General features: G+C 49.9%; 1 protein-coding gene across 1 annotated transcript in view; it reads right to left on the reverse strand.

Annotated features, from left to right (window-relative positions):
• Window positions 1-9,487, reverse strand: part of VWF (von Willebrand factor) — a 124,531-nt gene extending 115,044 nt beyond the window's left edge. The window contains exons 1-3 of the mRNA XM_090272686.1: window positions 9,429-9,487; window positions 8,206-8,260; window positions 6,811-6,975 (exon numbers count right to left, since the gene is read on the reverse strand). Of these exons, the coding sequence (XP_090128812.1) occupies window positions 6,811-6,975; window positions 8,206-8,260 (220 nt within the window). The 5' untranslated portion in view covers window positions 9,429-9,487. The remainder of the gene's footprint in view (window positions 1-6,810; window positions 6,976-8,205; window positions 8,261-9,428) is intronic.
• Between the last annotated feature and the right edge of the window lie 322 nt (window positions 9,488-9,809).

Here is a 9,809-nt window from a genome sequence, read left to right on the forward strand (position 1 = left end):
GGTGAAGAACTAGCCCAGCGACTTGCAACCTTTTTCATCTCATAACCCACATGAAATTATTACTAAAATTCTGCAGCATACCAAAAAGAATCAGAGAAGGAAAACTCTGACTCCAAAAAACCTCCGCTGCCTTGCGGCATACCTCTTCAGGGGAAAGGCTAAGGGAGTAAACCCCAACAGAAAATCCGGAGCCGGAGTCCCTAAGGCGGTTTGACGTTGTAGTCAACACCGGCAACTCCTGCGGCGCACCTGAAGCCAAGCTGTATTGACTGCGTCTTTCCCTTGGATCCTTCAGCTGCAAAGAGAGGGGGGGTCTGCTGCATGGGCAACAGCAGACCCTCCATATCACCCTGCCCAGGCTCTGTAGCTTCAGCTTCACTGGAGAGGACACTCCAGCGTCATCACAAGATGTCGATTCAACACGGGAGGAGACAGATACCATGTCACTCCCGAGTCGGACTGCACAGCCATTCTCGGCGGTGCAGACAGACTCTTAAGAAGCTACACCATCGTCTCTCGAGACGGACGGCTGCCGACGACGACGACCAAAAAGAATAGATGATATAGATATAGATTTTTTTTTTATTTTTTTGTTTGTTTTTGTTTTTGCTGATCTGACCAAAAATAGGTATAACTTTGATTCATTCACACCAACGGCTATTGTTCTGTTAGCTATTGTCATTTTTTTATTTGACAATCTAAGGGAAAAGAGGTCAGTGTCCCTGACTAAATAGTCAGGTATTGCATGTTTTAAAATTTCTTGCAGCACACCAGTTGAAAATCACTGAACTAGCCCATTCTAAGAACAGAGTCTTGAATGATACAGTGTTAGCAGCTCAGAGACCGCTAGGAAAGGCCCAGAGCCCAGCAACCACATTCTGCAGAGCTCCAGACTAACCGTCAGGAGTTACAGGAGATGCCAGCCAAGGGAAAGGGCTTTCAATCTTTTTGACAAATGAGTTTTGACTGCCCCCATTCCCACTTACAACAGGATTTGCAGATAGCACGTCTTTAAAAAGTGGAGCAAACTTTCTGACAACCAGAAGTTAGCCAAAGAGAAACACACAAAACTAGACCAAAAAAAAGAGTAAAATGTGGATGGTAGAATCTGCGTGGTGAGTATATGGGCCTTCGCTGTCCTGTTCTGTCACCCGTTCTGTGTGTTTAAAAATGTCTGTAATAAAATGTTGAAAACACAAACAAATGGAACAGGCTCACAAAAACCTCCAGTTTGCAGCAAATCAAAGACTAAATCTCTTCCTGGGTCTCTGCTGGCAGCTTGGAGGGAGCTGGCTCTGCCTACTGGAGGGGACACAATGACCCCAAAGGGTCAGAGTGTCTGGGTCCTTAATGACCACAGAACCGATCTCCTTATTGGTACAAATCTCCCTACCATCTACCCCAGGCTCAGAGCAGATGGACAGTGGTTCTGTCCCTGCTTCACTGTGTAGCTCCCCCAGTACGTGGCCTCTGAGCCAAAAGCATCTCCTGGAAACAAACAGGAGAGTTCTCCCTGTGTGCCTCTGCCTTTAAGAGGCTCTCCGTCTCCTTCATGGAAATTCAGAAAGGACCCTGAAAACAAGTCAGCCAGGAGTGTGTAAGGGGAGGGTGGGTAAGGAAGGCTTTGTACACAATCCAGCAGCTTGAGGCAAGCCACTGCCCTGCAGCTACAGATCTGTCACTCTTCAAGGCTTTCCAGGATATAAAGTCATCTAAACAATCACTTGCTCCCCAGGAGACAGAGCTGAGCAGATGCACAGGAAAGCCCAGGGATCACTCACTATCAGGTGGAAAGATAGAGCCGTCAAGGCTGGACAAGCCAAGAACGCAGCAGAAACAGAAAGTCAAACGAGAGGGGACCAGGAGAACGTGAGACAGAGCCCGAGGCTCCTACTGCAGGAGCTGCATGGAGCCCCGACCCTGTTCTAGGAAATGGTGAAGGCAGCCTGGCCCCACAGAGCATGGGACTCGGGGGCCACCCTGGTGGCTGACACTCGGGGTACCTTGCCCTTCATCACAGAGCTAGTGGGTGATGACAGAACTGGGATCAGACTGGGTGCTGGTCTAAGTATCTGGAGGGCCAGCTCTGCAGGGCCCTCGGAGAGATCAGCATCAAGGAGCGGAGGAGGCAGACTGACTGCCCACCGAGCGCTGTGCGAGGCAGCGCCTCAGTGGGCACATGGGGTCGCTGCGGAGGATCATCACCTATCTAGGGGCAGGGGTGGGGCTGGGGGCTGGGATCAGAATGGCTGAAGCCCTAAAAGTAGTCCATCCTCCTCCGAGGCAGGGGCGCAGCAAGAGGATTTTTGGAAGTGTGTCCTGAAAAAAGTCTTCAGTTCAGAAAAACATACTGTGGCAGCACTATGAATCTGAGAGCTCAACAAAACAAGGGGCTTTGAAACCTTTTTTTCCCAGAAGACAGAGTAAAAACACAATCTACTTTATGACCCAGGATGGACACACTCACACATCTCACATAACAATATTTATCTTCACCGGGTGCCACACGGTGTGATACTTTCTGGTGTCTTCTATTTTATTCCATTTAATTTGTAAATGCTGGTTACAACCAGTAAGTTAATTTTGTCACTCATGAGTTATGACTCGATTTGAAAAACACTGATGTAGACTGGCTCCATTTCACAGGTGAAGAAAACCTAAGTTTACAACAGGGTTGCGCCACCTCGGCACCATGGACAGCCAGGGGCCAGCTACTTCTTTGGGGTGGGGCTGTCCTGTGCATAGTAGGATATTAGTCGCATCTACCCCCCAGCAGCATCCACCCCCAGCTGTGACAACCCAAAATGTTCCGGACACTGCCAAATGTTCTCTGGGGGAAAATCACCCCAGTATCACCCCAGTGAGAATAGTTGGCTGACAAACTGTTAACTCAGGGCAGAGCCCACACCTGGGTTTTCTGACTCCAAGTCCAAATCTCCTTTTGCACCACAAAGTTGCCTAACAGGGCATCTGAGTGCTGTTTTCAGTTAACTAACGCTAATGCAGGGGAGAGCTCTAGCTTCTATTTTATTTGCTTCGCTCCCTCCCTGCAGAACTCAGGGGAACCTGATAATGTGCAGCAGTTAGGAAAACAAGCCCTTAGAAATTGCCAGTGAGCCTGGGGGAGGGGGAGAGTATGGAGGGGCTACTCCCACCCTGCACCCACCTGCTGCTTAACACTTCCTGTAGCTCCTAGGAGAAGATGGGCTGGGTCTCCACCCAAGAGACTAAAGCAAACCAGGGACACTCTCCCTGTGGCTCCTGAACTCAGTGGCTAAGTGGGGAACAAGATCCTCCACCCCCTGCATGTGGGAGAGGCAGCAGCCTGGAGAGCAGGCTGGCGGTTGGAGTGTGGGGGTCCCTAACCTGCATTCCTAACGAACGGTTAGTTCACCCTCCACTCCTATGATTCTGATACAGCTGATCATTTTTTAAACACTGAGAAACAGAAATGTGGTCTGATACCGTTTACCAACATGGAGACTAAGGCTCAAGCTGGGGAAGTGACTCAGCACGTTGGTGGTGGTTTCTGGCTCTCTCTCTCTCTCCCCCCGGGCTGGCTTGGGCGCCAGATGCTGCAGTGTGGCTTAAACAGAGCAATCTCTCTGAGCAGGACTCCTGCCGCCTCTTCCTTTTCCCCTGTGCTGGTGGCCTTGGCCTGGGACCCTGGAGCCTGCGTCACCAGAAGGGGCCTGGTCAAGGAAAGGGCCTCCCCTTTGCACCCGGTGGTCCTTCTGGCTGAGCATAAACGCTTCACTCAGGATGTGTACAAGGTCCACAGACACTCAGAGAGGAATGGCAATTTGTGAGTTAGAAATGAAAAAACAGGATGTCATTGGAGAACAATGGAGCAGAGATGTGTGCAAGGACACAGTCATGCTCACAGGACCGGACCTGCAGCAGCCAAGCCCACTGGACCCCTGCGCCTGGCCCTGGTGCCACTGAAGCAGCAGGGTCAGCCCACCCTCCCCAGGCCCAGCCTCCTGGGACTACTCTCTCCTCCAGTGCCCCACCCACCCACCACCTCCACCTCCACCATTCTCTCTGAGGCTAGCAGCACAATTGGGGGTGGGAACTAAACCAGTCTGCATTAAAATGATTGGTCCATAGCCTGGTCTAAGCCAAGAACCTGCTTGAAAACTGACACTTGACATGAGCAGGATGTTATATGAATAAAGACTGGGGGATGGGGGGGTAGAGGGAGGACAGGGGGGTCCCATTGAAGCGTTTTGAGATAGAGGAGCCTTACACAGCCCTTCAATTCCTCCTTGGCCACGAAACCCAGAGGATGGCCAGAGAAGCAGGTCTCCACACAAACCCACATGGATATGTTGGGGAGGGGGTTGATGTTACCCTAACCTTGATAGAAATGCCCCCAAGGACCCAGCAGTCCCTCATCTTCATGACGTTCACATCCGTCAAGTGCACATCCTGTGTTAAAGTGGCTGCTTTTGATGATGAGGGTCTGGGGACCACTTCACAGGTAAAGTACAGCATCTCCCTTGATCCTCACAGAATCTGCATTTTAAAGATGGGGGCGTGGAGGCTGAGGGACACTATGTGACTCCCCTAAGGACACTCCATGAAGAGGGAGAGCAGAGAGCACAGGTTTTCTGATTCCAACTCTAGTTCTTTCTATGCCTCTGTTTCCTGCTGGGGACTGAGCTCAGGTCCTATGGGACCAAAAAACTGCCAGTCAGCACAAGCGGATGAGCCCAGGGCTGCAGAGGGCCAGAGTGGTCAGAGCAGGGGTGGGGGATGCGTCCTGGAGGAGGTGGCAGTGACAGCCCAGAGACGCCAGATAGCTTGAGTTCCTCTGACTGGGGGGGTTACCCTTAAGGGGGAGGGGTCCAGAGTTGGGTTTAAGGAGGGAAAGGGGCTTTTCCAACATGCTGCTCAACCCCCGGACCCCAGAAAGTGAACTCTGTGCCTGGTACTAAGATTTCATTGCTTACGCACCCATCTCCAGGGTAAGGAGTCTGCAGCAGAGCTGAGCTAAAACACTATGAAGCTGAAACAGCAACCCTTCAAGGCACCCCAGGGCCTCCATACGGTAGAGAGGATGTCGTTATTTCCTTCTTTCAAAATTTTTCTCCTTACCCTCCATTTTCTTTTTTTTTTTTTTATGTTTTTTATTGATTATATTGTTACAACAGTTCCAATTTTCTCCCCCTTGCTCCCCTCCACCCAGCACCCCCCTCCCCCAGCAATCCCCCCCAAGTCCATACCCCTGGTTCGTAAAAATTAACTATCCCCCCCCTCTCAAATATTAGGACCCTTTGTAATCTTGTAAAGGACAATGGGCGAAGGTCTCAAGCTCCTCTAGCTGCTTCAAGCTGGACATGGTCGTCGTCCTACCTACCCTTGGGTCCAGAAAACCCTAATAAGAGTGGGGGTGTGGAGGGGAGGCTTACCCTCCATTTTCAATGACAGCCCCAGAGCCATCTCAAGTACAGGGTCTGCACCATCATCACTATGATTTTGATTGATTGATAGATAGATACAAGAAAAAGAGGAAAAAAGAAAACTGTTTTTCCCTTGTGATGAGAACTTTTAAGATCTACTCTCTTAGTAACTTTCAAATACACCATACAACAGTGTCGACTACAGTCGCCATGTTATACATTATATCTCTAGTACTTATTTATATTATAACTGGAATATTGTACCTTTTGAACCCCTTCATCCAATTCTCCCACTCCCCACCTTCCACCTCTGATAACCACAAATCTGGTCTCTTGCTACTGTGAGTTCGGTGGTGCATTATTTTGTTTTGCTTTCGAGTCCACATATAAGTGAGATCACACAGGGTTAGTCTTTCTCTGTCTGACTTATTTCACTTAGCACAATGCCCTCAGATTCCACCCATGTTCCAGCAAATGCACCATGGTTTTTAAGGCAGAGAAATCCATGTAAAATAAACATTGGCCCCACCTGAGGTAGGAGGACCTCAGCCTCCAACTTTCTAGGGAAGGTGGGGTTGCTTTTCTTCTCCCCAATGTGGGTCTGTTCATTGCTACCTCAGCCACCCCAAGGCTGAGGCTTCTGCCTTTGCTGTGTCATGAAGCATCCCTCAGTCATGCACCTCCCATACCTGATTATTCTTAGAGTGGGAAGGTCACCAAACCACAGTTTTCCATCACTGCTTCCAGCCTCATCCCCAGCCTTGGAAAGTGCCCTCTATCCCTAGTACAGAGGAAAGTTTCTTCATCCTGACAAACCCAGGATCAGAATCCAGGTCTTGCTTTTACCATCTGTCAGCTCTTGGAAGAATCAGACAACCTCCGTGAGTTCTGCATTTGGAAACAGAGGTGACTGTATCTGTCCCTACAGCTCAGAACTGCTGGGCAGGGGGGCAGGGGGGATGGCATGGGCACAGTACCAGCACTTTTCCAGGAACACAGGACGTGCTCAACACTGGCATGATGCTGTGAATCCTACCAAGAGCACGCAATGACCCTTCCCTTCTACTGGACCTTGGCCTGTTACAAAGCACCTTCTGAGTCATCATTTCTCTTGATGCTTTGGAGCTCCCAGGGTGTTACCTGGCCCCAGAGCACTGGACACAATCACTGGAGAAGCATGAAGACTCTCTCCATCACACCAGGTTCCCATGGAGAGAGACCCAGGGAGAAGTCAAGGGGAGCCCCGTGTCATGGAAAGACCATTCTCCACCATGCTCTCGCAGGGGTCTCCAAGATCAGACACTGTTGTAAGAAAACTCCCCTACCCCCTCACACCCCCCACATGCCAGGGCTGAGCTCGGCCAGCTCCCGCTCTGTATTGCTCCCTTCAGTGCCCCAGACTCACCTATGAGCGAGAAGGAGTGCTTCTGGCAGTCCCCGGCCAGGAGGTAACTACAGTCTCCGGCAAAGCTGTACATGCTCTCATCAAAGGTGTTGATGAAGTCATCTCCAAAGAGGCTACATCGGGCCATCGATGGCCTGCCAAGAGTCCCTTCTGTGCAGAGGGTCCCTGGAGAGAGAGGTCATGGGTGAGCCCTGCTGGGACCACCAGCCCAAAGCACTCCAGCCTTGTAGAAATGAGGCTGCACCTCACAGAAACTGAGCTGTGGGGAAGTACTTTCCATCCTAAATGAAATTGAAGCTGTTGTTTTTAGCCCCCAAATATGACCCAGGACTCATAGCAACAATGATCAGTGTTTTTCAGGAAATCTATTTGGTTTAATGCCATTGATATATTCATTTAAAATGTGATACATGGTTACTATAAAAATCTTGAAGAATACAGAAGAAAATCATCAAAAATTTAAAATAGTCTGTAACCAACATTCAGCAATAAGTGAAGTTAACATGTTAGTATTTATCTTTCTATTCTGCTTTACAGCATATACACAATTGTGGGTGTTTTTGTTTTTGTTTTTACAGAATTGTGATCATCCTGTGCAAACTATAACCAGTTTCTCAATACAGTATTGTCAAGAATTTATCATGCCACAGTGTATACTTCCAAAATATGATTCCTAGTGGCCGCATTACACTTTGCATCTAAACATATATGGTATAACCTCTTATTGTCAGGTTCTTAGCATTTTTCCAAATTTCCCGATGAAGATGTAGAGTGTGTGACCCATGTATATTTTGTCCCAAACTAACCTGTGTGCAGCAGAGCAGATGCTGCCGGCCTGAGTGGTCCAAGTGGAGACAGGCCAGGGTCAGAAGAAGGTCTCTTCTGCCATTCACAGACTCAGAATGTCAGTGACAGAAGGAAGACAGGGCAGCACAGTGAAAAGGGCTCACCTGGGACCCAGGAGAACTGACCTTGGATCTTGGCTCTATGTGACTCTGAAACAGTCATTTTCCTCTCTGAACCTCCGTCTCTTCATCTGTACTATGAGAGGTTCAACTAGATGACCTCCACAACACCTTCTAAAACTAGTCATCTACCCTAGTCTTGGATTCCTTCCTCCCCATCCTCCATGTGGCCTTCACACTTCATTCCCCAACTGGAGAAGGCATTTGCACGTACCTGCTCCTTGGAAAATATAAGTCAGGGGCAGGGGGCTCTGCAGAACCTTCACAAGAGGCATTAGCCAGGCAACCAGTGACTCTTGCAGGGCCAGTACAAGCCTAACACAGGTCAGATACACAGGTGAGCTGCAGACACACCTGCTTATGTCTGCAAGAGGGTTGTTTCTAGTGGCCCTGGGTCAGGAGTGAAGAGTAGGAGCACTTTGATACCTACCTAGCAAGGTGAAGGCCAGAGCAAGCAGCACCCTCGTAAGCCTGGCAGGAATCATCTGCAGAGAAGCAGGAGAAATGAACTGGTGACCACTATCCACATAGATAGCTGCTGGTGGATGCTACTGTCTGTTCATGAAGTGGGAAGAACATTATTTTTTAAGAGAAAATATTGATCCTCATTGGTCCATGTTTGCCTTTGAACATGGAGTGCTGATCCCCCTAAAAAAAAAAAAAAAAACCTTGGCCAGGGTCAGGCCTAAGAGTAACCATCACTGTGAGCCAGGAACCGCAGCACCCTCTCCCAGCTAGCAGTCTCCCAGTGGCAACAGAGGAGGAGCACTCTGCCTTCTCTGTATGCCTCCAGGCCAGGCTGACCTCTCTCACTTCCTGGCATGCCTGCAGAAGAGAAGAGCTGATGTACACCTAAATCCTTCCTGCCTCTCCATCTTTCCACACGTGGCAGCAAACTGAGGAGTTGGAACTGTCTTGTGCTTTTGTTCCTACTCCAGACACCCCGACTTGGAGAACACTTAGGAACCATGTTTGCTAGTCAGTTATCACACAGAACCGTGAGCACCTCACTCGCCTCCATCCCCGGCACCCAGAAGACGTCCAGACAGTGTTTGCTGCATTGATCTGATAGATGCGCAGGAGGAGTCCAGCAGCCCTGGGCCTGGACAAGGGCACCCGCTGTATGGCCCAGCAGAGAGGGACAATTGGTCCTGGCTGGCAGAGCACACCCCATGCCCCTTAGGGCCCCTGTCACAGCCATCTCCCCTGGAAAAGTTTGCTAAATTAAGTGCAGAATCTGTCACTTGAGAATCACAGAAGGTGACTCCTTTCTTACCCAATGTCCCATTTGGCCAGAGAAAGAGAAATAAACCCAATCTGTTATACATCTGCAGAAGGAACATTTTTATATCAGTTATGGCCAAGTCTTGGTCCCACAGCAGATGCCCTCTCCTATAGCTTCCCCACACATCCAGCTGCTCCCAGTAAGGACCAGAGCAGTACAACCAGTAAAGCCTAGGCAGGAACAAAAGCAGCCACAGGACACCCGAGAGGCAAGTGGAGTAGGGGCATTAGGATGGTCCCTGGCTTTGAATCACCCTCTACACAAAGCCCTTCTAGTCTAGGGAGTAAGAATCCCAACTCCCCAAAGGGAGGGATCAGTCCTGATCTTTATCCCACAGCTGACCCAGCCCTCCTCCCAGAAGACCGTACCTTCCCCTGCAAATGGACTGCAGGTATCTCCAAGGTGCTTGGGAAACTCAGCCACAGTGGTGCCACCAGTCCTAGGCCATGCTCCCCAGCAGCTGCTGCACTGACCGCTGATGGGACTGCTTACAGCTCTGCCCTGGCTTGCTGCTCAGTGACCCAGGGGCTGCAGACTTCCCGTGGCCAGGCAGATAAAGCCCAAGTTGTGACGTCCACCAATCCCCCCCTTTTTCCCACCACAATAGCTGTGAACTGCCACACAGGAGACTAGCCTCCTCTTAATGACCAAGAGGAAACAATGAACGGAAATGTTATTAGAAGTACCTCCAAGCCGATAAGGCTTTGAACAGTTTGGTGGGAGACCTCTTGGCAGCTGCCGTAATGAAC

The sequence above is a fragment of the Furipterus horrens genome, unplaced genomic scaffold (assembly GCF_987537825.1).
Source record: "Furipterus horrens unplaced genomic scaffold, mFurHor1.1.pri manual_scaffold_4, whole genome shotgun sequence".
In the NCBI taxonomy this organism is placed as follows: domain Eukaryota; kingdom Metazoa; phylum Chordata; class Mammalia; order Chiroptera; family Furipteridae; genus Furipterus; species Furipterus horrens.